The 27,862-nt window shown below is 38.6% G+C and overlaps 1 protein-coding gene across 4 annotated transcripts in view; it reads left to right on the top strand.

Moving 5' to 3' along the window:
• PIBF1 (progesterone immunomodulatory binding factor 1) overlaps positions 1-27,862 on the top strand; it is a 158,332-nt gene that overhangs the window by 103,828 nt on the left and 26,642 nt on the right. For 3 of the 4 annotated variants that reach the window (XM_048933299.1, XM_048933301.1, XM_048933303.1), the window contains exons 11-14: positions 6,846-6,996; positions 15,593-15,683; positions 19,506-19,608; positions 24,668-24,798. In XM_048933299.1, the coding sequence (XP_048789256.1) occupies positions 6,846-6,996; positions 15,593-15,683; positions 19,506-19,608; positions 24,668-24,798 (476 nt within the window). The remainder of the gene's footprint in view (positions 1-6,845; positions 6,997-15,592; positions 15,684-19,505; positions 19,609-24,667; positions 24,799-27,862) is intronic. The other variant, XM_048933302.1, reaches the window with a different exon arrangement.

Raw genomic sequence — 27,862 nt, 5'->3', positions numbered from 1 at the left:
ATAACACAGACAATTGCATCAAGTGCACCCTCACAAGTTTGCGGATGACACCAAGCTGAGTGGTGCAGTCAATAACTGGAAGGAAGGGAAGCCATCCAGAAGGACCTGGACAGGCTGGAGAAGTGGGCCCATGTGAACCTACTGAGATTCAGCAAGGCCAAATGCAGGGTGCTGCACCTGGGTTGGGGCAACTCCATGTATTTATACAAACTAGGGGAAGAACCCCTTGAAAGCAGTCCTGTGGAGAAGGACTTGGGGGTCCTAGTGGAAGAGAAGCTGGACATCAGCCAGCAGTGTGCGCTTGCAGTCCAGATGGCCAACTACATCCTTGTCTTGCTCCAAGAGCAAGAGGGAGTGGAGGTTCACTCCAGAGGGAGTGGAGGTTCTTTTAATATCTGTATACTTGGTGTGAGATTAAGAAACAGCAGTTCAAATGTTGGTCTGACTAGTTTATTACAGATATTGATCATGGAGATGGAGAAGGGGAGGATGGACACTACTATGAATTAGGGTAATGGGGAAGGGAAGGCGGGTGATAGAAAAGATAGGAAAGAGGAAGCAAGGAGTCTTTATAGGAAGCAAGAGGCAGATAGTTACCACCATGAATCCAGCGTGGTACATAGTTCAGTCATTGATCTTCAGTAGTGGTGGGCTGTCAGACATTGTTGTTCTATTGACGATGATGGTGACCACGGCAATGATGGCAACTTTTCAATGGTAGTACAAACTTAATTATAATAAGTCCAAAGTGGTTGAGTCAGCTGTAGTTGGAGTGGCAGATTCTGGCTCTGGGATCTCAGCAGGAAACTTATTTGTTTGCATCTTCTGGGCCTTGCCAGCAGGTAAAAGGGAGCAGGGAGGCACCAATTTATATCTTGCCTTCACAGGATACAGTGGCATCACCCCCCAGTCTCCCATAGCAAGCTGGAGTTATTTGGTCACAGGCTAGATCTTCCACCAGTAAACAGTCCTGAGCACTATCTTTCAAAGGCACACAGCTCCAAACAAATGTTTTCAAATGTAAAATTGTCCACACAGCTATGTTGATTGCCACATGGCAACACCCATCACTCATCTCCTAGATGAGTCAGTCTTATCACAAGAAATACCTCAGGAAGCAAGCTTTGAGCCAAAAAACGAAGAAGGATTCTCACAATCCTGGGCTGCCTTAAAAAAGGGGTGGCCAGGGGGTGATTGTGTCTGTTGTGTCCCCCTCCAACCCTCCCCCTCAGCCAGCTCTTGTGAGGCCCCATCTGGAGTACTGCATCCAGGCCAGGGCTCCCCAGTGCAGGATGTGGAGCTCTTGGAGTGGGTCCAGAGGAGGGCCACTAAGATTATCAGAGGCGCACCTCTCCTATGAGGAAAGATTGAGGGAACTGGACTTGTTTAGCTTTGAGAGGAGAAGGCTCTGGGGGGACCTCATTTGTGGCCTTCCAGTACTTGAAGGGAGCATATAAACAGGAGAGGGAATGACTGTTTACATGGGTGGATAGTGACAGGACAAGAGGGAATGGCTTTAAACTGAGACATGGGAGGCTTAGGTTAGATATTAGGAGAAAGTTTTTCACACAGAGGGTGGTGACACACTGGAACAGGTTGCCCAAGGAGGCTGTGGATGCCCCATTCTTGGATGCCTTCAAGGCTGGGCTGGATGTGGCTCTGGGCAGCCTGGTCTAGTAGTTGTTGACCCTGCAAGTGGCATGAGGGTTGAAACCAGATGATCGTTGTGGTCCTTTTTAACCCAGGCCGTTCTATGATATGATTTTATGATATTAAGAAAAAGTTATTTCTTGAGAGACTGATGAAGCACTTGAACAGGCTCCCCAGGGAAGCTTTTGTGGCCCCAAGCCTATCAGTGATCAAGAAGTGTTTGACAGTGCTCTTAGATATGGATTTAGCTTGCCCTGTGCAGATAGATGAACTCAATGGTCCTTGTGAGCTTCTTCCAACTTCTATGATTCTATTCAAGAAATTACTGTTTCTGTATTATCTCTTCCTTTTTGCTATCCACAACAGTTACAAGAACATTAATATGAAGCCTACAACCTTAATAAAAATAATGATAAAACTAAGTTTTGGAAAACAATTTGAAAAATAGTATCAGTATAATTATAGGTTTGCATTGACAACCTTTGTAAAACAGCCTGTTTTAAAAAAGTTTCAACAATGATGTTCAGAGGGCTGAAGCACCTCTACTACGAAAGAAGCTGAGAGAGCTGAGGCTGTTCAGTCTGGAGAAGAGAAGGCTCTGGGGAACGTTATAGTGGCCCTCCAATACCTAAAAGAATAGAATATATTAGGTAAAATAAATGATATTAAGGGAAAAAAAGAAAACATACCTCAGAAACACCAATGTATTGTGTCATCACTTGAAAATACATCACAAATTCAAGAGCCTAACTTCAATAACATAGTGTTGTGGTTTAACCTGGCAGGTGGCTAAGCACCACACAGTCCATTGCTCATTTCCGCCCTTCCCAGTGGGATGGGGGAAAGAATCTGGAAATACAAGTGGAACTCAGGGGTTGAGATAAAACTGTTTACTAAGGATAGAGAAAAGGAGAAGGGCAATAGTTATGACCATTTATATATTTATGTGAGCACATATGACAAGAGATGCACGAGCAATTGCTAACCATACCTGATCAGTCCCATGCTAGTCACCTGAGCAGTGGAAGAGAGAGATATTAACTCCCACCTCTTTCAGAACTGCTTCTACATGATATCATAAGGAATGGCATATCCCTTTGGTCATTTTTAGTCAGCTGTCCTAATTCTGTTCCATCCTAGCTCCCTGAGGCCTTTGCTAAAAATGGCCTTGGCTCTGCACTATGCAACTTGGAGAGGGTACAAAGAAGTTGGTAGGATGAGCAGGGAGAAATTAGGCAAAAGCCCAGCTTGAACTCAACTTGGCTGGGGTAAAAGGGAACAAGAAAATCTTTTATGAATTTATTAACGGTAAGAGGAGGACCAAGGAGAATCTCCTTTCTTTACTGGATGCATCTGGAAATGTGGCCACTGAGGATAGGGAAAAGGCTGAGATTCTCAATGCCTTATTTACATCTGTCCTTAAAAGTCAAGCCAGTTATCATCAGGGTACTCTACTCACTGACTAGGAAGTCTCAGATGGGTAGAGGAATAAATCCCCCATGATTCAGGAGGATGCAGTCAGAGGCCTACTATTCCATGTGGACTGCCACAAGTCCATGGGGCTGGATGAGATCCATCTGAAAGTGCTGAGGGAACTGGTGGCGATGATAGCCAAGCCGCTTTCCATCATCTATCAGCATTCCTGGTCAGCTGGGTAGGTCCCAGAAGACAGGAGACTTGCCGATCTGACTTTTCTGCAAGGGTTGTAAGGAGGATTTGGGGTCCTACAGCCTGTCAGCATGGCTTCGGTGCTAGGAATGGTTATGGAGCAGATCATCTTGAGTGAGATTACACAGTATGTGTGAGGCAACCGGGGATCAAGCACAGCCAGCAGGGATTTGTGCAGGACAGGGCCTGCTTGACCAACCTGATCTCCTACGATGGAGTGACCCGCCTGAATGGTGAGGGAAAGGCTGTTGATGTGATTTCCCTTAACTTCAGCAAAGCCTCCCACAGTCTCTGCCTCAGTATTCTCCTGCAGAAGCTGCAGCCCATGGCTTGGACAGGTAAGCTGTGTGCTGGGTGAGGAGCTGGCTGGAGGGCCAGGCCTAGTGAGTGGTAGTGAATGGAGTTAAATCCAGCTGGCGACCAGTCACGAGTTGTGTTCCCCAGGGATCGGTACTGGTGCCTGTCCTCAGTATCTTCAGTATCTTTATTGATCAACTGGGTGAGGACATTGAGTGTGCCCTCAGTAAGTTTGCAGATTACATCAAGCTGGCAGGAAGTGTCGATCTGCTTGGTTGCAGCAGGGTCCTACAGAGGGATCTGGATAGGCTGGATCGCTGGGCTGAGGTGAATGGGGTGAGGTTCAACAAGTCCAAGTGCACAGGTCCTGCTCTTCGGCCACAACATCTCCAAGCAATGTTACAGGCTTGTGGCAGAGTGGCTGGAAGATTGTGTAGAGGAAATGGACCTGAAGGATATTGATTGATGCTTGGCTGAACATGAGCCTTCAGTGTGGCCAAGGCCAATGGCATCAAAAACAGACCTTATTGCTTTCTATAACTACGTGACGGGAGGTTATAGTGAGCTGGGGGTTAATCTCTCCTCTTGTGTAACTAGTAATAGGACTGGAGGGAACAACTGCAAGCTGTACTGGGGAGATTTAGGCTGTGCATTAGGAAATACTGGTTTTCTGAAAGAGTGGTCAGGTACTAGAATGGGCTGCCCAGGGAGGTGGTGGACTCACCAATCCTGGAGGTGTTCAAGGAATGTTGAGATGTTGTGTTGAGGGACATGTTTTAGTGAGAACTATTAGTGATAAGTGGATGGTTGGACTGGATGATCTTGAAGGTCTTTTCCAACCTTGATGATTCTGTGATCAATTTGTTATCAACATTGCTTTTCTCCTGGAACCGAAACATAGTGTTGTACCAGACACTAAAAAAAAAAATTCTAGCCCACATGAATCTAAGACATATATAAAATTTCACTAGTGTGCAAATACGCTATATGCACTATGGATAAAATTTACACCATCAAGAGACTGCAGCATTTTGATACTTACACCCACTACATCTGTTTACATGAAGTTCAGTGAGTTGGACCTTTCTATCTAAACAAGCTTAGAATTTATTCTCTTTTAAATATGTATTTCCAAAAAATGTAATATATCCTGTTTGACTAACTGTAGTATTGGAAAGATGTCCAGTCTGCAGCAGAGGAAACTTACATCAAAACAAAATTTCTTCATCTGTGCAAAGTTAGTCCTGAAAACATACCACTGCATCCAATTTGTGAGATTTAAATGAAAATGACAGCGTGTGTAAAACAGACAGTAGGCTACACAAACTTAGTAGAACAGAATAAGAACTCTTTTTTTCTAGATTTCAGCTAGTTCAGTCTTTGTTTTGAGGGGGTAATGTGCTGTTGTTGGAGATTCTGCATTACTGGGATGTTTATGAAAAGGAGCTATAGAGTGGAAACACTTACAGAGTGGAAACAAAGCTTTAGATGAAATGTAATTTCTTGTTGTTCTGTCTGTATTGGAACATTCAGATCCTGGCTGATGAGGTTAGTTGTGGTCATGAGCACTGGGAGTGCCAGCTGTGCTAGACTTTGAGGTTACTAAATAAATTTTAATTGCACAGACATGTCTAAACTTTGAGTAAGGAAGTTGCATTTGAGTTGTGTTTCCATTTTCTTTGGATATTTATTTGATTTGAATAGACTCCTGAATATGTGGTGTTCAGCTGTATTAGTTCTCCTGGCACTTCCTTTTCCTGATAGAGATATGCCTTGAAACCAATGCTTTCTCGTTACAGAGAATTACTGCAGAATTTAAACACTTGAAATCCTTATTTTTTGCATTTGTTCCTTTTGACTGATTTCTTATATTTCTTTTCTAAAATACACGATCAGTGTATTAATATTAATATTGTACAGCATATCAATTTTGACTAATGTAGTCGCCAGTAACTTAGGACTCAGCTGTAGAGCTGTAGCTGCTTCATGAAAAAAAAATCTGTTTTTAATTGGATTTCAGCATAGTTTCTCTTAAACATCCTAAAACTACAAAACTGTTTTATATGTTGCCAAAATTTGACCTATAAATGTAGCCTTCTATGACAATAGATTGATGCTTTCCATGTTTTTATATTTGTGTTGCTTATTTCCCTAAATACTGTGGATAGCTTCGTATTTCTGACTGCATACAGCATTACTGCTGTGTACACAGTACATAGATTGCTACTTCACTAAACGAAGATTTTCATTCCAGCTGGTTTTACGCTATTTGTCAATGTTGTATTTTTCTATTTTCAAGCACCATATCACTTAGCTTTCTTGTAAAGCTATAGTTTGTGTACAGAACTTCCTATCTTTTAACTTTGAATATGTCCCTTTTTTGTAAAAAGTTGGTAGATTAAGTATTTACGTTAATTGCAAATGCTCATGATGTATTACTTTTCACTAATGAGTGAATAATAAGAATCTGATATAACTTGAATAACAAATCTCGTTATTTGTGTATTTACTATTCCATAAAGGAACCAATCTAGTAAATTGGTTACTGGTATATGAATGTAATTGAATCAACAAAAAAGAAACAGTCTTTTTTTTTTTTTTTTTTTTTACTTCTCTATTAATTTTTGTAACTATTGCTTTGGCTGTTGTAACTGCCCTTTAAAATTACTGCCATTTTTCCAAGTTGAGACAAAGGCATTAAGAAATTTTGGGGAGACCTGATAACAGCCTTTCAGTATCTACAGGGGAGGCAATAAGAAAGGGAACAGAGTCTTTAGCAGGGTCAGTTGTGATTGGACAAGAGGGAATTGTTTCAAAATACAACAGAGGAGATTTAGATTGGAAATGAGAAAGAAGTCTTTTATGGTAAGACTGAAGCACTGAAACACGTTGCCCAGAGCTCTGAGCAAACTGATGGTGCTGTAGGTGTCCCTGTTCATTTCAGGGAAATTGGACTTCGTGATCTTTAAGAGTCCCTTCAAGTTCAAATAGTCATATGATTCTATAAAGTGTTATAAGACATGAGAGTGTAGTCTGTGCAAGATAACATAGCTGAAAAGAACTAATTTTTTTCAACTATTTTACTGTACCTGTGCAAAAGTTGCACCAAATGTGATACATTATTGTTGTTTGGTATTCTGTTGCTGATTAATTTACATGTGGGTTTTCACCTTTTTCATAAACAGCTGTCATGCTGTTTTCAGTGATATTTTCATTATTCATTCTCACAGGTGCTCACAAAGGAATTTTACAGTCTTCAGTCTTCTAGTGAAACACGCATTATTGAACTTCAAACACAGAATTCTGAGTTTCAAGCAAGACTAGATACTTACGAAAAACTTGAAAAAGACCTTGATGAGATAATAATGCAGACAGCAGAGAGTAAGTTCTGATACAAATTACATCTGTAGATGTTTCTAGAATTCTGGCAATATCTTATATCTTACAGCACTTAGTGTCTGCTATTCTCCTTCCTCATGCCTAAAAATTAAGAAGCTATAGTTATTTTGATAGAATATACTAATGACAAGTTTATATACATATATTTTTAAATATCTATCAGATAAACATGATGTTAGATGTACGGATGTTAAAAATCATCTCATTTTTTCCCCTCATTTCTCTTTTGCCTGTTCTAATTACTCATTAAGATTATGAGTTTGTTGGGTTTCTGTTTTGTTTAGTTTTTAGAATTCCTCTATCAAATATTTTGAGTACCAGGAAGCTTTGTTGACAAGCAACTATAGGTTTAATAATATAGCAGAGTGATAAATGTGATTTTTTTTTTAATTAATTATGGGGGAAAAAAAGTTATTTCTTGTGTTAAATAATTTTACTCTGTTTCTGGTGAGGCCACATCTGGAGTACCATGTCCAGTTCTTTCTCTCCAGTTCAAGTACGACAGGGAACTTCTATAGAGAGTCCAGCTGAAGACCACAAAGATCATGAGGGTCCTAAAGCATCTCCGCTGGGAGGAAGGGCTCAGAGACCTGAGACTGTTAAGCCTGTAGAAGAGAGGACTGGGAGGGTATCTTATCAATGCTTATAAATATCTACAGGGCAGGTGTCAAGTGGATGAGGCTGACTTCAGTGTGCTCAGTGACAGAACAAGGGGCAATGGGAACAAACTGGATCACAGGACGTTCTATATGAACATGAGAAAGAACTTGTCTACTTTGAGGGTGCCGTAGCATTGAAACAGACTGCCCAGAGAGGTTGTGGAGTCTCTTTCTACTGGAGATACTCTGGAGATTTCTTCCTGGACACTTTCTTGTGCAGTGTACTCTAGGGAGCCTGCTTTAGTAGGGGAACTGGATTAGATGATTTTCAGACATCCCTTTCAGTCCCTATGATTCTCTAATTTTATGTGATTCTGTGAAGTCATTGCTAGTGGCAAATCAATCTGTTCTAATTACTAATGGCAATTCATCCCGCTGTAAGTACTAAACCAGTGATTTGCTTCTGATCTGATTACTTTGGAAAACTTTCCTCTCTGGTTGGCCAAAATAACAATATCTGTTCTCAAAGAGTAGAAATTGTGATATCTCTGGGGTCAGAAACAAAGACATCTCCTTTACCTTAGGTGAATCAACAAAGCAGCTGTTTTCTAATTCAAAGTTAGGACTCTAATCCTGAAGTCTTCTAGCCAGTGTATGATGATAATAGGCCATTTTAATTTCTCAAACTAATTTATGGATCTTCTTGCCCTTCTGTCTTCATTTTTTCTTCTAAAAAGAATAATTATAAATGATGTTTTACAGGTAGGAGATAGTTACATAAGCTTTAAATGGAAACATTAGTCTACAGCTAAGTATGCATTAGTGGGATTTAGTGGCATCTAGCAGCCTTCAATAGCTAGGGTGTGCAGATGTGTGTACTTTTGCTCATTTAATACACTGTAGATATTTTTTTGCAAGGTGAAAATGAACTTAAGAATAACGTTTTCTGCTTACAGTGATTCGCATTTTCTCATTCACCTTATGGTAGTAAAGTTTTTTTTTTTTTTTTACAAAACTGAATAGTTCTTAACTTCTTCCTAAATAATGTTCTAATTATATTTGTAAGCTACAGAATGTTGGTACTTAAAGAGTGCGTATTAAAAAAAAAAACATGGAGAGTGACTTTTTACATAGCCTGATAGTGATAGGACAAGGCAGAACTGTTTTAAACTAAAAGAGGGTAATTTGGGTTAGATATTAGGAGGAGACTTTTCACTCTGGGAAAGGTGAGGCGCTGGAACAGAGACACTGTTGATGCCATACCCCTGAAGGTGTCCAAGGCCTTGGGTAGCCTGATCTAACGGGTGTCAGCTCTGTCCATGGTTGCAGGAGTTGAAACTAGATTTTTACAGTCCCTTCCAACACAAGTGGGGGTGTTGGTTGATGCTTGGGGGTGTTGGTTGATGCTTGGGGGTGTTGGTTGATGCTTGGGGGTGTTGGTTGATGCTTGGGGGTGTTGGTTGATGCTCGGCTGAACATGAGCCGACAGTGTGCTCAGGTGGCCAAGAGGGCCAATGGCATACTGGCCTGCATTAGAAATAGTGTGGCCAGCAGAAGCAGGGAGGTGATCATCCCCCTGTACTCAGCACTGGTGAGGCCGCACCTCGAGTATTGTGTTCAGTTTTGGGCCCCTCACTCCAGGAAAGATGTTGAGATCCTGGAGCGTGTCCAGAGAAGGGCAACAAAACTGGTGAGGGGACTGGAGCACAAACATTATGAGGAGCGGCTGAGGGAGCTGGGATTGTTCAGTCTGGAGAAGAGGAGGCTCAAGGGGAGACCTCATTGAACTGTACAACCTCCTGAAGGGAGGTTGTGGTGAAGAGGGATTTGGCCTCTTCTCCCAGGCAACGAGCAGGACACGGGGCAATGGCCGCAAGTTGTATCAGAGGAGGTTTAGGTTGGACATAAGGAAGAACTTCTTCTCTCAGAGAGTAGTCAGGCACTGGAATGGCTGCCCAGGGAGGTGGTGGAGTCACCGTGGCAGCGTTCAAGACGCGTCTGGATGACATGCTGCGTGATATGGTTTAGTACTAGTGGTGGCAATGGTGATGAGGAGACGGTTGGACTGGATGATCTTATAGGTAGTTTCCAACCTTGTGATTCTTGTGATTCTTGTGAAGTCATTGTATGATCACCTAAAGAAGTCAAAGTTTACAAATGCACTTGTTTAACAACAATTTGTATATTTAACAACAGTTTGTATTCTGGTTCAGTTTGAGGAGGTAAAAAGGGAGATATAGCACAATAATATTGCTTGATCGCCAAGGTTCGCTGCTTCAAAGCTGTTCCAGCCAGAAAATTGACCATGAGGTACAGGAGGGTTTCATTCAGTTCTTTGATCAGGGAACCCTGAGGTAACAGAGCAGCCCGGCAGCTCTCACGAGAGTGGCTGATGTGAAGTGGGCGTTGTCAGGACAACTGCTCTGCATCCATGCTCCCTGTCTAGAAAAAGCCTCAGGGATGGAGAGGAGTCGGATATGTGAATCACGTGGGCCATTCAGACAAGGAGAAACCATAAGCCACCTATTCACATGACTACCCAGGGAGGAGGATTGTTATCACTGTGAAGAAAGTGCTGAGGGTGTTGGCCGATGTGGTTGCCAAGCCACACTCCATCATTCTTTGGCAGTCTTGGCTAACCGGAAATGTGTTGGGGAAATGGAGACTGGCAGATGTGATGCTTATCTTTAGAAAGGGCTGGAAAGATGATTCTGGTAGCTATAGTCCTATCAGTCTCAGCTCAGTGCCTGGAAGGTTATGGAATCGATAATCTTGGGAGCAATCATGGACCAGTTAAAGGTCAACCAGGGGATCAGGACCAGTCAGCACGGGTTTACAAATGGTAGATCCTGTTTGACAGACCTGATTTCATTTTATGACAAGGTGACCTGCTTAGTGGATGAAAGTAAGGCTGTTGATGTGGTCTGCCTGGACTTCAGTAAAGCTTTTCACACTGTCCCCCACAGCATTCTCATGGAGAAGCTGGCTGCCCATGGTTTGGATAGGTGTACACTCTGCTGAGTGAAGCATTGGCTGGGGATGGCTGGGCCCAAAGAGTTGTGGTCAGTGGATTTAAATCTAGTTGGTGGCTAGTCACGAACAGTGTCCTCCAAGGCTCAGTACTGGGGCTGCTTCTGTTTAATATCTTTAATAATGATCTCGATTAGGGGATTGAATGCACCCTCAGTAAGTTTGCAGATGACACCAAGTTGGGAGTGGTAAGCTGCCAGAGGGGAGAAAGGCACTACAGAGGGACCTGGATAGACTGGATCGTTGGGCCAAGGTTAACTGTTTCAACAGTGCCAAGTGTCAGGTCCTGCATTTTGGTCACAACAACCCCAGGCAACCCTACAGGTTTGGGAAGGAGTGGCTGGAAAGCTGCCTGATGGAAAGGAACCTTGGTGTACTGATGAACAGTCAGCTGAATATAAGCCATCAGCGAGCCCAGGTGGCCATGTATGAGGCTTGTATGAGGAATCGTGTGGTGAGTAGATAGGGAAGTCATCCTGCCCCTGTACTCGGCACTGGTGAGGCCTTACCTCAAGTACTGTGTTCAGTTTTGGGCACCTCAGTACAGAAAGGACATGGAGGTGCTGGAGCAGGTCCAAAGAAGGGCAACAAGGCTTGTGAAGGGCTTGGAGAATATGTCCTACAAGGAGAGACTGAAGGAACTGGGGCTGTTTAGTCTGGGAAAAGGAGGCTGAGGGGAGACCTTATTGCTCTCTTCCGATATCTGAAAGCTGCTTACAGTGAGAGTGGGGTTGGTCTCTTCTCGCTGGTGACAGGATGAGGGGAAATGGCCTCAAGTTGCACCAGGGTAAGTTTAGTTTGGATGTCAGGAAACAATTCTTTACATAAAGAGTTGTTAAGCACTGGAATAGGCTCCCTAGGGAGGTGGTTCAGTCACCATCCCTGGATGTGCTTAAAAACAGTTTGGATGTGGTAGTCAGGCACATGCAGAGGGTTGTTAGAGTTAGGGTAGTGTGGTTAGGTTGTGGTTGGACTCGATGATCTTTGAGGTCTTTTCAAACGTAAACTATTCTATGATGTTCTGATTATTTCAATATATTGCTTATTTTTACTATATATATATAACTAATATAATTGCTTATTCTTACTATTGTATCTTTGACATTGAAAGTTAGAAGTAATACTTATGACAGAATTCCAGCACTAAGTTGAAGTTCTGAGGTAAATCAGAGAAAATAAAAGCCTTACTTCTTTTCAAAATATTTGAAGAAGAATACAGACATACTTTCTCCTACTTCCTAAATTAAGACCTGGCATTTACATGTCGTAACAGAAGGTCAAAAAAATATTTGAATGAAGGAAAACTACGTGATTTTCAAATTTAAGGCATTCTAGAAATTTTCCAGTCTTTCAAAGAATGTTATATAGGCTGATGCACGATGTGGAAGACAGTGGGAATTTCCTATAAGCTATAATGAGAACAAGATTTTGCTTTTTAGTCTTGTGATTGTGTCTTTACATTTCAGTGTGATAAGTCTTTTTCCCTTTCTGTGGGTTATGAAGCCTCTGTTGTTTCACTGTTGTTTCTGTTGTTTAGGAGTGTTGGAGTGTGAGGGGTTGATCATCAAATTTTGTGGACCTTTTAGAAAGCTTTGTATTTGTACACGTGATTCTGTGAGGTGGATTTTGTCATGTAACCATATGATCTTACTTCAGAGAATGTAAATGTGGAAGGGATCACTGCATTTTTATCATTTATTCCCTCATCAGTATGCTTCACTTTATTAATATTGAAGTAACATGAAACAGCCTCTTCAGGAAACGATCAAGAATTTATATAGCCACTCCTTACAGCAACTGAGTAATTTTGCAGGATCCCAGAATTGTAGGGGTTGGAAGGGACCTCTTGAGATCTTCTAGTCCAACGCCCTTGCTGAAGTGCATGAATAACATATTCCATGTGAATAACAATAAGCTTTCTTGGCATTTCTCTCTTTTTCCTTTTCAGTGTAAGATATTCACATTGGAAAATTTTAGTTTTAGATTAGGTATTTTATTTTGATTATTTGATTATCTGAGTATCCCAACACATGAAGGACATGGAGCTTTGGAGCATGTCCAGAGGAGGGCCACAAAGATGATCAGAGGGCTGGAGCACCCCCCCGCCAGGGGCAGGAAGAGGGAGCTGGGTCTCTTAAGCCTGGAGAAGAGAAGGCTCTGGGGAGATCTTATAGTGGCCTTCCAGTGCTTGAAGGGGGCCTACAGGAAAGCTGGGGAGGGACTTTTTATAAGGACATGCAGCAACAAGGCAAGGGGAAACGGCCTTAAACTGGAAGAAGGTAGATTTGAACTAGATATTAGGAAGAAATTCTTTATTGTGACACAGTGGAACAGGTTGCCCAGAGGATTCCCCCTCCCTGGAGGCATTCATGGCCAGGCTGCATGGGGCTTTGAGCCACTAGTCAAGAAGGAGGTGTCCCTGCCTATAGCAGGGGGATTGTAACTTAAAGGTCCCTATTAAGTCAGAACATTCAAGGTAGCCAAGTAGGCCAGTGGCATCCTGGCTAGTATCAGAAATAGTGTTGCCAGCAGGAGCAGGGAAGTGATCATCCCTATGTACTTTGCTCTGGTGAGGCCGCACCTCAAGTACTGCGTTCAGGTTTGGGCCCATCACTACAAGAAAGACATCGTGGCCCTGGAGCATGTCCAGAGCAGGGCAGACGCTATGAGGGATCTGGTGCACTGGTCTTATGTGGAGTTACTGAGAGAGCTGGGATTGTTCAGTCTGGAGAAGAGGCTCACAGAGCACTTCATATTGCCCACTGTGACTGATAGGAAGTTGTGGTAAGGTGGGCCTTGGCTTCTTCTGTCATGTAACCAGTGATAGGACTGGAGGGAATGGCCTCAAGTTATAGCAGGGGATATTCAGGTTGGATGATATGAAAAATTTCTTCTCTGAAAGAGTGGTCAGGTGCTGGACAGGGCTGCCCAGGGAGCTGGTGGAATCACTGTCCCTGAGAGTGTTTCAGAAACATTTAGATATTGTACTAGGGGAAGTGGTTTAGTAGAAACATACTGGTGGACAGTTGGACTGGATGATTTTGCAGGTCTTTTCCAGCCATGGTGATTCTATGACTTCCTTGGTTTTTACTGGTTGGCATCTTTTTAAGAAAAATAATTAAGGCTATCTGTATCCTCTCAATCACACTTTAAGAACGAAATTAATGAGTGTGTCCCTAATTAGTAAATGTTTATCGTATACCGCAGAGTCAGGTGAAGAGCCCAGAAAGAAAAGGTAACACAAGCATATCCTGGTAGAGATTATTTTGGGTTGGTACATGCTATGTTGTTTTCCTGATATGACTTTTATATGTATATTACTGGTAGATACTCATTTATAGGGTAGGATTTCCTTGACATTTTTCTGAAAAATACAGTATTGAACTTGTTACCTAAAAGAAGGATTGCTGCTTGTCCCAGTCACCGTACACTTCTGAGAAGAGTCTGTCTCCTGTTTTTACTGTAGTTTCCCATCTGGTAGTGGGACAAAGCAACAAGATCTCTTCTAAGCTTGAACTGGTATGTCACATGCTCTAGTGCTCTCATTGTCCTGGTGACTCTCTGCTGGACTTCCTCCAATACATCAACATCTTTTGTGCACCAGGAAGCCCAAAACTAAGCATAGCCACATGTGGCCCCAGAAATACTGAGTAGATGGGGAGGATCGCTTTCTTCGACCATCCATCTGTGCTCTTACTAATACAGCCTTGGATGTAGTTGTCCTTTGCTACAAGGCAATTTGTGATCAGCTTGTCCTCTAGAACCCTTGGATCTTTTTCTGCAAAATGTTTTATAGACAGTCAATCCCCAAACTGTGTTAGCATCTAGGTCCCAGATGTGAGATTCTGTATTTGCCTTTGCTTAACCTTAATGTTATTTTTCGTACATTTATTTTTTTTCTCCAGCCTTTTTAGGTCCCTCTGACTAGCAGCTCTGTCCCCTGGTTGATCTATCTTACCACTTCCCTAAGCTGCTAGCTTTATTAAACATTCTGAAGGTGCACAATATCCTACTGTCTGCATTTTTAGTAAAGATTTTGAATGGTATTAACATGAGAGATTCCAATAGTAAATGACTATCAGTTGGACTCTGTATGACTAATGACCATTATTTGAGCCCAAAGGTCCTAGTCCATACCTTGCTTGGCTTTAAGAGAGACTTGGCTATGAGAGACTGTACCAAAGGTTTTGTCTTCACCCTAGTCAAGGTGTGACCATTCGTTTAATCACAAAAGAGTATTAAATTAGTCAGACATGATTTCTTTTTGCTAGCTGTTCTAACCACCTATTTGTCCATGCTTGGAATTACCAAGCCAATTACCAGAGGCTGGTATGAGGCTGACTAGTTTCTCATTCATTCTAGCCATCCTTGAAGACGGGTACAGTATCTGTTTTCTGCAGACAATAAGAAATATTTGAATGCCACAGTCTTTCAAAAATGACTGAGACACAGTGACATCAGTTTCCTCAGCAACCTTGAATTTGTCTCTTCTGATCCCATGGACTTGCTTATTTCTATTTGTCTTAAACACTACCTGATTTTATCTTCCTCTACTTCCTCATGAGTACACAAAAAATGAATTATTTATGGGAAAAAAATCACCAACTAACTTTTTACTGTAAATTTCTACTACTACTATTTTGTTACCATGCATATGAATGTGAAAGGTCACTGAATTTTTATCTTGCTTTTGTATTATTTCTTAGTATAAATTGTTGTTTTTTTAAAGTGAGAAGTCTGCCTGTATCGTAACATGAATGTATGGCACTGTGTCAGTGCTAATAGTAAACAAAACTCTTCCACTGAAGCACCAGAGGCTATAGCAGTTCACAACTGAAAATGTAGGTTCTAGGAAAAAAAGCATATGTGTAACTTTATAAGCTCTTGCATTCTAATTATTTTCTTCCAAGGACATCTTACTAATAGTACCTTTCTGCAATTTTCTGCAGTGGAAAATGAAGTTGAAGCTGAAAGGGTTCTCTTCTCATATGGGTATGGTGCTAATGTTCCTACAACAGCCAAAAGACGACTAAAGCAAAGGTAAACAAGTGGCTTTTCTGAATTTACTCATTCAAGACAAAGTAGTAGATGAAGAGAGATACAGCATGTTTAATCTTAAAAACCTCTTTATGTTAACTAAAATGACTAGTTTCTTAATTACTTAAGAATACAGAAATAGGATGAAGATAACGTACTGTATTTAATACATATCTTTCAGGAAATTAAGAACAGTAAAGTTTAAGAGCATTGTTTTATCTTTACATACACAGCATTTAATTCTAGTTACATTTTTCAGTTTTCTCTGATACCATTTGATTAATAGATTAAAATAACATGTAGACCAAATAATGTACCTTTTGGTCATAATCATTTTTAAATAATAAATTTATACAACACATTGTCTTTAAGAAATAATGGTGACATTCAAATAGTTCACTGTGTGCATAAAGGCTACAGCTCATTGTGAAAGATAAGGAATGTAGGTTTATCTACAATATTTGACATGATTTAAAGTATTTTTTAACTGTGACAGCAAAAAAAAATACTCTGCAGTTGTTTAAAATATACCCAAATAATATAAAAGGAAAACATACCCTAAGATCAAAATCATGTAATGGTGGGATGATTTAGGCTGAAAGGAACATGTGGAACTTAGTGGAGTCCAGCACCCTGCTCAGAGCAAATTCAATTGCTTAAGACTTTTTCCAATTTAGTAAATGTTGTCAGTACTGTCTATCAGATTCAGACCTGTCGTGTATTGAGTTACATATTGCTGTAAGGATCATGAAGATTTTATGCAGTACTTAAGTTTGGCATAGCTTAATTTGCTCTTTAGCATTTGTATGCCTCATCATACTGTTTCTTAGTAAAATTTCTTTTTATACTACCTATGTCACTCCAAAAGTAATGCATTCTACTTATCTCCATAGAAACTATAACAGCCACGAAGAGCACAATAACACTATGTGATAGAGCAAGTCCTTAACTGCAAAACAGTTTTTCATCAGCCATCATTTTGGAGGTGACCTAGTGTCGCTGTCATCACTGCTGAAACTGTGCTCAAATCCAGTGTTTGATCTCTGTAAACATTCAGCAAGTGTCGATTAATGTCAGTGCGTATGATTTTTTTTCCTTGTGGAGGAATTCGGTTCCACACCTTTGCTTTATATGCACTCCCACATCAAACTCCATTTTGTCAGACTGCCCCTCTGCTGCCATCTGTTGTGTGGGAACAAAATGGAACTTAATATTGATGGCAGTGTTCTGCTGCCATACCACCGTCTGCCTCTGTCGCTGTGAGACAATATAATAAAAAAGGATGTGTTGCTTTTGGAGCAGCCCTCTTAAGTAGAATTCTAGAAAAAAGGCAAAGCTGTCTATTCAAGCGTAATGCATGATGGTGTCTATACTTTTTTGCTTTTACTTGCCAGAAACAACTATCTCATGTATTTGCATGTAAGTGCCATACACCCATACTAGTAAATTAAGTATTTCTGGGAACATTCTCGAGCATTGAGATGAAATAGCATGTAGTAGCACACTTTCACAAAACTGAATTCTCAGTGTAGGTTAGCTGCACGTGAATGACAATGGTTGCTGGCCCAAATTAACTCCTCCACTGTGCCTAAAAACTGTTTGGGATTACCACATTCTTGAGTTTAGTTTCTGTTATAGTGGAATAAAAAAATGTCCAGAACATCTTTGGAAATGCCAATTTCTGAGAACTTCTTAAAATTTCAGAAGTTTTCTGAGTTTTCTTTTTTTTTTTCCTCACCATATTAGGTTCAGTTTAGATTATTTACACATTCAAGGACCTTTGTCCTTTTTATGTTTTAAATTTAAGCTACTTGAAAAAAAAACCAAACCGAAAAGCATACTTAACATAGTTACTTGTGCTTATCTTTAAATCCTTGCACATTCCGATCAAGTTCACGGAACAGTTGTAACTGGAATAAGTATGATGGGCTACATATCTATAGATGTGACACTTAAGGACATGGTTTAGTGGGTGTGGTTATGATAGGTTGACAGTTGGGCTTGATTATTTTTTTTGCAACTTTAATGATTTCTATGATTCTACATTACCCAAGTTGCAATGGGAAGGTATCGCTGTTTCCCCTTGCGCTCTAAACATTAATGTAAGATGTAAAATGTCTAATGTAAGATCCCTGACTAGATATATTACAGAAGTGTTTGACTTCTGTTTTTTTGCTAGATGGGATCCTCATGCACATCTCATAACTCGTAAGCTAAAATCAGAAAAACTAGCTTGGGGAAGGCTGTTTTTCTCAGTTAATGTTTATACAGTCCGATACTCTTTCTGGAGGAACTGAGAGAGAACCAACATTCTAGTGAGTGCTATTGCCAATTTCAGGTCATTTGTCTCACAAAAGGTGAAAGAGAATCTGTGTGAGAGTAGGACTGTAACACAGAATATCAAGAAATTAAAATCAACAGTTCTACCAAATCTAAAAGTATGTTCATTTTTACAGAGAGGGAGGTGGTGAATATGACTTCTCAAATTTTCTCAGAAAGAATACATACTGATCTAGCTTTACATCTAACTTTAATCCTCAACTTAAGAACAAATAAAACCTCCCAGTTGGTCAGCTCTAAACCACTTTTACATCTTCAGCATCATAGTCCAAAACTTGTTATTTTTTTGTCGACTTAGGTACACATTTTCAGTGTATGGAAGGTATACATTAATTCTAAGATCTGAACTGGAGTGACTCCTCTCTTTTCTTCAATGTAGATGTTTTGGAAAAAAATGGCATGCATTTGACTGAAACAATAGATTGTTGTATAGAGCTGTTATTTCAGTGGTTAAGGCACGTAAAGGGATAAGTATGTTGATTTGTAGCTAGATTACTTAAATATGGAGGCATACAGTGATACTTTCTTGAGTTGTATATCTTTTTACAGTCAGTTACCAAGCTGCTGAATGCTGCAAAGATGACAGGATTCGTTACAGGATAAATATAAATATCTAAATACAAATTTAGGTGTCTGACCATAGGCTTAGGACAGAGACTTAGTATCCAGCCGTTGTAATCAATTTAATTCTGATTAGTACAGACAGTGAAGTTGAGTACATTTCAGTGCATCCAAGAGTCTGTTTTAGTGGAATATGTTCAGGTTCTCCTGTCTATTGAATAGGGCTAAGTGACTGTAATAACAAATTAAAAGACTGGGTTAAATATAATTCCAAAGCCTCTTTCCAGGTATGTGAAATCTTCCCATTACTGTCTATGGAACTATGCTATTGAATTGATGATGGAGTCTTCTAATATTGGACATGAAATATGCAAGAAGTTGTAGTGCTTACACAGCTGAATAATTCTTTTGTGGATCTATTTTTTATTTAAAAAATAAAAATAATAAAGTGGTAATGACATTTAACTAGCATAGTAGATGTCAGACAAAATGATTTTGTCTGTTTAGAAAATGATCAAGTATTTCATTTTTTGTTGCTTTTCTACAAGATATACATTGTATGTATTTTTAAAACTGACTTAAGCAGATGGCACTTATGGTGATTCCTTAAAGTAGCTTAAAAAAAGTAAATATTCATGATTAGTTGAAATATCCTGACATGATTATTGCAATTATAAAGTATTTTACAAATAATATAAATAATGACTTTTTTAAAAATATTACTATGGTGTCACTACAGGAATGCTATTTCAGTGCTGTTGAAGTCTGTAATGTTTTCGTTGTTAGCTTTGATTATGCATGGTCTCACTGTATAGTTTATGTATTAGTATAAAATTAAGGCAATCGAGTTTTGAAGTACAATTGTGAGAATTTATTTAGCATAGTTTGAAAAAAATTAACTTGAGCTTGTTTTTCTTGGCACAGTGTTCACTTGGCAAGAAGGCTACTGCAGCTAGAAAAGCAAAACTCATTGCTTGTAAAAGATCTGGAACATCAGAAGGAACAAGTAACACAGATTTCACAAGAGGTAAATTATTGCTAAAAAAAAAAAAGTGTAGAAACTATAAACATAGTGGAACAGCTGTACATAAAATGGAATATTTTCTAAACACTGTTTATTATCTACTTGATGTTTTAAAAAAAAAATAAAATAAAGCCTCATAATTAACCAAAACTCCATGGTAAATGTTCTGAAAGAAGTTTATATTGTATTTTGAAATGAAGATCAAAAACGGGATTACTTTGTAGGCTAAACAGGAATGTAGACCAGACAGACAACGTTCTGATTTCTGAACAGAAAACCAGCTAGCCAAACTAGTTTGTTCAGTAAATATTTCATTATATTTTACAAAGCTCTGCCCTTAAATCACATTTGAAGATATTTCTCTAAATCCTCTTCTACTTTGAGTCTTTCAAATATACAAATCTAAGGAACATTTGATATAAGCTGTTTAAAAAAAAAAGTTCAATTTTTTTGAGGTATTATAATGTGTTAAATTTCATAATACATCTGTACGTAATAGCTGAAATTGCATATTACACTGACTTGGCAAATAAACATTGTAAAATGATCATTTTGCAATCTTCCTCAATTAAGCTGAACTAATTTTTTGAAATATTTTTAAGATTATCTTACCGGTTTCTCTTAGCAACCAAGGAACTCTGTCTTGATTTGCTGTCAGGTAGTGCCACCATATGAAATTTCAAGGCTACCTGCTTTGGAAATGTGGTATTTTTTTGGTTGTTTTTGCTTTTTTTTTTTTATTTTAACAGTAATTATAAACTAGGATAACTATCCTGGCCTGCATTACAAATGCTGTAGCCAGCAGGAGCAAGAAGGTAATCATCCCCCTGTATTCCGCACTGATGAGGCCACACCTTGAGTACTGTGTTCAGTTTTGGGCGCCTCACTACGAGAAAGACATCAAGGCCCTGGAATGTGTCCAGAGAAGGGCAGTGAAACTGATGAGGGGTCTGGAGCACAGGTCTTCTAAGGAGAGGTTGAAAGCTGGGATTGTTCAGTCTGGAGAAGAAGAAGCTCAGAGGAGACCTCATTGCACTCTACATCTTCATGTAAGGAGGCTGTGATGAGGAGGGATTTGGCCTCTTCTCCCAGGCAACAAACAGGACCTGAGGAAGTGGCCCCAAGTTGTGCCAGAGGAGATTTAGGTTAGACATGAGGAGAAACTTTTTCTCTCAGAGAGTGGTCAGGCACTGGAATGGCTGCCCAGGGAGGTGGTGGAGTCACCGTCCCTGGCAGTGTTCAAGAGGCGTCTGGATGAGGAGCTACGAGATACGGTTTAGTGCTTGTGGTAGCAATGGTAATGGGAGGATGGCTGGACTTAGATGATCTTGTAGGCCCTTTCCAAACTTGTGATTCTATAATTCTGTGATTCAATGTAAGTACTTTACAGTACAGATATTTGAATTGCCTGCATGTTTAAAAGTACATGTGTACTTATGTGTTTGTTTTTCATACAGGTAATCACATATATCGAATTTAATTTTAATCAAATATATGTCAACAGTGAATGTTTATTTATTTATTTTTAGCTAATACTAGATTTTTTTTTAATACATTCTTCCAGATACATGTTAGTAATTTGTATTTGAGTAAAACATATCTGCCATATGTTCTTGACTTGAAGATTCTGGGGCATTGGTGAATCCAGTGTTATCCTTGATAGTTTTCTTAATCATTAATAAAATCTGTGCTTTATTCTCCATATAAATGTCTAGCTTCCACTTCTGTAGACTTTTTTCTTACCTGCTGCAGTTTTACATTTGTTTCTAGATCAGTAATGAAAGATTTAGAATTACAGACTTTCATTCAAATTCCTGCAAAATTCCATTAGAACAACTTCCTTTTTTTTTTTTTTTTTAAGGAAGAATAGAAGAATTTTCATGGGATGTTATATAGCCTTTTCTTGATCTTTTATAATGTGATTGTGCATTTTAGATCAGGATATGACTCAGTAATAAGTTAAATATCTTACAGATTTTAGCTAATGCACAGCAGCTACTAAGCCTGTTAAGTTCTTACAAGGTTAAATAATAAATCTTTTAAAACTTGCTTTCTATTTAATTCATATTTGGCATTAATGTGTAAATGCTTCATTTTTATTTTTTTTACGTATGATTATTGGATTTTTAGTTTCATACGTATTATTTCAACCATTCTGCTTGCCACTCAATATACATACATACATACAGACTTTTTACACTTATGGGCTAGGAAGTAGCTTGCTGTTCTTGTGTACAAACTAACAATCTGACTTTTCAAGCAGAGGACAAAAACATTACTGAAAATTGTGTTTTCTTCAAAATTATATTCAGTTTTATTGTATCTCTGCAATTGTGGGTTGTGTTGTTTCTAGGGTTTATTTGCTGCTTATTAAGAGTAATTTGCCTACTAGTATCAACTTTTCCCACGAAACTAACTTCTCTTGTAAATTATCTGTACTTCATATCTTATGCAAGTTGTTGTTACCTTTATGATTTTTATTTCTTAAAATTCAGTTTGCTATTTCTACTGCATCCCCTGAGCTAGGATGACTTTTTACTTGATGGTACCTGGTTTATTGATTGATTGTTTCAGAGACCAAACCAATCTACATCAAGCTCAGGTAGTCCATTATTCTTTTCATTGACAGTTAGTTAAGACATCTACGTGGAATCTAGAACACAGATTGAATGTTGATGACAAAGTGATTGGACCAACTTTTGTTTTGAACTCAGATTAAGTACTGGGATTGATCTGTAGTAGTTATGATACAAACTTTCTAAAACTATATGAAAGGAGGGAGATTATGAAAACTACAGTAAGTGTTCTTTGTAAGATTCTTTTTATGGAGTATCCTCAAAGAAGTATTGCTAAGTTCTTATAGAAAGGGAGCTATATAGAAAAGCTTTTGTGTTGATCTCCTCAAAAAGTTTCATGTAACCAAGAACAAAATACGCACTCCTCCTTAGATTCATTCATTTGATGGAACTATGCTAAGCAGCGTGCTTGCTTGGAAGTTGGAACCCAATGTAAAAGTTCAGCTGCTGAAGAAAACTAATCAGTTGATCCCATTATACCATTTCAGGCTTTATTTTACTGTATGGGGTCTTCAAGTCTCAGATCCTAAAAGATTGAATATGTAAGAATCTTGTACGTTAAGGTAGAAATCAGAGTTGCTTACAAAAAAAAATAATGCTTTTTACTCAAGGATAACGGTTAATTCATATACATGTGTATATATAAGTAAAAATTTATCCAATACATGCATTTGGTGCTTAATGTATTCCAGTTTAATGATGATGATCTCTTCGAAGTGTATAGAATAAAAATAGGGAAACACCATGATGGAAAGGGACAGCCTTTTTTTACTAAATGTGATACATTCTAGCTAGTAAAATTAGCAAAAGAACCAATGAGTTTAGCAGCATCAAAACAAGCTTGCAAGACTTGTTATTTCCCACCAAAGTACTTGAAAATACTGAGGAACTTCATACCAAGCAGCTTTTGAAGTTTTTTAGGTTATCTGGAATGTGATTGTCTGAACAAGAAATGTTAGATTTTGTTTCTTCTTTAAAGGCAGTCCTAGGGTTTGATGCTGAAATTTTAGGCCAGCCTGGAGATTGATATTCCATGTCTCAAAATTATCTCTTTGTCATGTAGAGACTCCTTCTGTTGTCTTCCTGATATAGATCTTTTTTGATAGCTTCCACTCTCAGAAAGCTAATAGCTTAATTTATTTTGTTGTTGATTATCAACTTATTGAAGGTAATTTATTTCATCAAAAAGATGATCGCCTTGTATTTTTAATTCTCTGCAGACTAGAGTAACTTCCCTAAATAATGTATTTAAGTAATACTTAAAGATTTATGTGACTTTTAAGATGTGCAGTGCTACTTTCTCTCTTTCCACTTTTTTAAAATGTGAAGTTAACGCCCCTTTTAGCAAGGTCACAAAGATGAATGATGGAAGTTTTGTCTAAATGTTGATTTTTAGTAAATACAAACCATTGGATTATAAGTTTTTTGCACATTTGACTAAGAGAACAGAAGAAAAACTGCAATAAAATATAAGGGAATCAGAGGAAGAAAGTAAAGAACTCAGGCAACAGCCTCATGTTTTGAAAATGAGGACTGAGAGAAAAATCTGACCTTAAAGTCCTGAAATACTCCTTAGGCTAGTTTAATAGGATGGTGGGGGTTTTTTGTTGTTATTGTAGGGTCTGTTTTTCCTGCTTGCTTGGAACAACGATTTGGCAAATGCAGATTGTTTATCTATTCAGAAATTTTTAACTAATTGAAGAAATACATTGGAAATGGTTAAGCTTCCCATTAGACATGTTCACATCAAAATTTAAAAAAATTGGTATATTTTCTTTTAAATCTAGTTGATGTTCTTGACTTGTGCGTGTTCCAGCAGATTAAACTGCTAAATCTTGACGTCTGAACTTAATTATCTATTAGTAAATTAGTAATTTAGTAAATTACTAATTCTGTATTTAGTGAATTATGTTGTTATATGGTTTGTATCTTGAACAGTATAAGCTAATATTTGGTTTTTATTCCTAGTGATCTTTATTTGTGTAGTATGTAAGACTAGGAAGGCTTTGTTTCCTACATTATAGGAATGAGAAGTCTTTTAAACTACTCTGTTAAACATCCTATTGGATGTTTCCATACAATTATCAATAAAAGAAAATGGGACTTCTCTTCCAGTATTACTGCATTTTTATTTATATTCAATTCCATTCCAAGTGCCACATGTGGTCAGTAAGGTGAACTAACAGAGGCTTTGTTTATTCTCATTTTTTTTCTTCCATCAGTGAAAGCTGTTAAATTAAAACTCTTGAAAATGCACATTAGGAGAATGTAGATAGTGGTAGCATGATTGTAGTGAAAATATAGAAAAATTAGAATACAAGGAAGAAGGTAATTTACTAGATTCTAATTTGGAGATAGATTGTGGCATTTTTTGAGAGAATGGGTTTGGTTTTTATATTACTACGCAATTAGTAATAATTGTGATTCAGTAGTAAGTTACTGTCCTTATTAGTAAAAAAATTAGTAATGATTTTTTTCTTTGTCAGCTTGACAGAGCAAATTCTTTGTTGAGTCAAGTACAACAGCCATACAAATACCTCATTGAAACTGTGCAACAGAGAGATTCTCAAATAAGTGTACAGAAGGAACACATTGCAGAACTTGAAAAAGATGTCAGGTAATGAAATTTGCTGTTCATTTATTTTAAACTGAAAGTAAAACCATTTCTGTATGTTTCATTAGAAAACTGTTTTATTGTGCGTAAAGTAGCAGATATAGACATTCCATCATTGACTAAGTCCAGCCGCTTAGATGGAGAAGACCCTTAAGACCACCAACCTAATGCTACCAAGTTCACCACTAAATCATGTCCTTAAGCACCATGTCCACAACTTCCTTTAACATTTCCAGGGATGATGACTCCAGACTGTTCCAATGCTTAACCACCCTTTATTTTATGAACTTTTCCTAATATCCAATCTAAGCTTCACCTAGTTCAACTTGAGGCTGTTTCATAGCAAATCTATTCAGAATATTAGGATGGTTTGGAATAGGGTTTTCTAAGCCTTAAGGAAGAATACCTTAAAATTCTTTTATCTAAATAAATCTATACACAAACACATTTATAAATAAAGTGAAATCTTCACTCATAGTCTCTCTCAAGGTATCTTTTGCTGGCTTATTATTAATAGATCATTTATTTTTCTTCCAGAAAACAAGTGTTGATATATTACAATATATAATATGTAAATTGTCCTTTTCCAGAAGATGAAAAATCACAATAATAACTACATATGTAAGGCCTTATCTTCCAATTGTGAATAAAATAAAGAATTAGTCAACAACAAATAAAACTTTCAGGTAGAGGTGTATCTCGCTCCAATTTATAGGATGGAGATGAGGTTCTTTTAATATCTGTATACCCAGCATGAGATTAAGAAACAACGGTTCATATGTTAGTCCATCCAGTTTATTACAAATCCTAATCAGGGAGACGGGGAAGGGAAGGAGGGCGATAGAAAAGATAGGAAAGAAGCAAGAATTGCGTAAAGCGGGGATACTCACCACCAGGATCCAGCAGCGGTCCCGTTTCAAAACGTTTCGAAGGTCCGAGGCAGAAGCAGCGGGGAGGGGGGGTGGTAGCAGCAGCGTGGCTGGACTTGGGCAGCAAGCAGGTAGCAGCAGGCAGCCGCAGAGCCAATGCAGGAGGAGGCAGCAGCGCTCAGGCAGCAGGCCCAGGAGAGTTCGTCAGCATGCAGGAATTCCGTAGTGTGAGGAATCTGATGGCAGACCTCTTCTTCTACTTCAGCATATAGGCATCACTTCGTGAGGAATCTGTTGTTAGAAATCCTGTTCTTGAACCTGTTGCCAGAAAACCTATCCTCATGGCTTTCGATTCCTCTTTAATCCTACTTGTTCTCCTGCCTACGGGACAAGATGGGCCATGAGCAAGAGTCATTGAGTACCCCCTGAGATGGCCATCATCCTGAGATAAGTCCACACAAAAGAGCACTTCACAGCTATTTAGCTGGGTTCATCTCTCTCTCCTTACCCCTGGCCTTGTCCATCTGCGTTCCCCCAGACAAAGGATTTCTCAGCCCCTGCCCAGGACTTGCCTGGACTTGAACAAGTCCGTCTGTCTCTCCAGCAAGCTTTGAGACACCGATGTTAACAGAACAATATCTTACAAGGTGACCTGAAAACTTTTTTTTAACTATTCATGTAGTTATCCAAAAGTTTGTCAGTAGCTGGGAGGGGAAAAAAAATGCATATATTTGAGTATTTTTCAGTTTTAGATTTCTTTAAATGAAGTCTTCATATTTGCTTAATAGTAGATTGATCAGTTTTCTGAAAGTGTCTGTTTTGTGCCATTAAGACATAAGAACTTGCATTATCATCATTGATTCTCTTAAGCTTTTACGGTTTGTCACAAATGCTGCCCAGATATTGTTCCTAAATTTAGCCTACATATTTAGGCATTTAAATTAGGAACTTGGCCATGTCAGATTTTCTTAGTAGCTCACAGAGGAAGTAATTCAGATTTTGGATGGAGTGAGCCTTTTGTGAGAGATGCTTGTTAATCTTCGTTAGCTATAGAGGGAATTTTTGGCTTCTTAAAGAAAATATATCCGTACCACATAGTGAGTAAATAGACAAGCAGTACTCTACTGTGGCGAGCCAAGGTGTGCTCACCACAACTCAGTCTTTGTTTGAATGAAATTATAGCCTGACAAGAAAAACTATTTTCACCATCAATGGTTTTGTAGCAGAAAGGTAACACTTCACACTTAGATGTTTTGGTAAGAAGTTTTTTTCCCATAGTTTCCATTTTTTTCTTTGAAACAGAAATATCTAATATTCTCTTGTCACATTTTTATCTTTGCCATAATTTCATTGTCCAGTGAAATTACTAGAAACATCTGTTTGTTTGTTTGTTTGTTTTTGTCAGTAGTCCATAACTCCACTGTTCATGCTTACACATTTAAACCAAATGTCCTAAATTGTTAGCTGAGAAATCATAATCTGGTATAAAATTGATAACACTGATCACAGGCTTTCCCGTACCTCTAACTGGCATAAAAGATAGAGGAAGAGAGAAATACTACATTCCAGCAATCAGTTATCATGACAGTAGCCTTTTGAAACTACTGATGACAGATTTAAAATATCACTTTGGTTACTTCAGATTACTTTGCAGAATGCTGTCTCTCAGCTCTCACAGAACTCAATCAGAATATGTTTTAAGTAAATTAATGATAAACCCTACAAAATATGTACCAGGTAGACCTCTGATGAATTAAAAGATTTAGACCATTACTCACATCAATCTTTCTTAGTCTGTTAAACATAATTTTATTGGTTTGTCTGTGGAATATTTTTGAGAGAGTTCAGAGAGTTAATGCTGCTCAGGAAGGACCTAAATTCTACAGATACTATTGGTGCTATTAGAAAAGCAAATAGTGCAAAAACTAAATATTAATTATGAAACCTGGCTCCTCTGTATCTCAGAAGTCAATCAGAAGTTGATATTTATAAATTCATTTCAGCATGAAATTTCAGGTTGTTCTAAGAAAGCGTGATTTCTGATATCAGTTTTTTCCTCAAGAGGAGTGGGACATTTGGGCAGATCCTTTTGTTATGACTCTTGAGAAGTCCTGCAGGTCCATCCAAGTTTCCTTCCGTGATCTCTGAAGTTCACTTAAACTGCAGTAACGTTGTGCCCATATCCATAAGCCAAATTC

This window comes from Lagopus muta, chromosome 1, assembly GCF_023343835.1.
Source record: "Lagopus muta isolate bLagMut1 chromosome 1, bLagMut1 primary, whole genome shotgun sequence".
Taxonomy (NCBI): Eukaryota; Metazoa; Chordata; class Aves; order Galliformes; family Phasianidae; genus Lagopus; species Lagopus muta.
The sequence above is the reverse complement of the archived record's forward strand: the minus strand, read 5'-3'. Positions and strand labels throughout refer to the sequence as shown.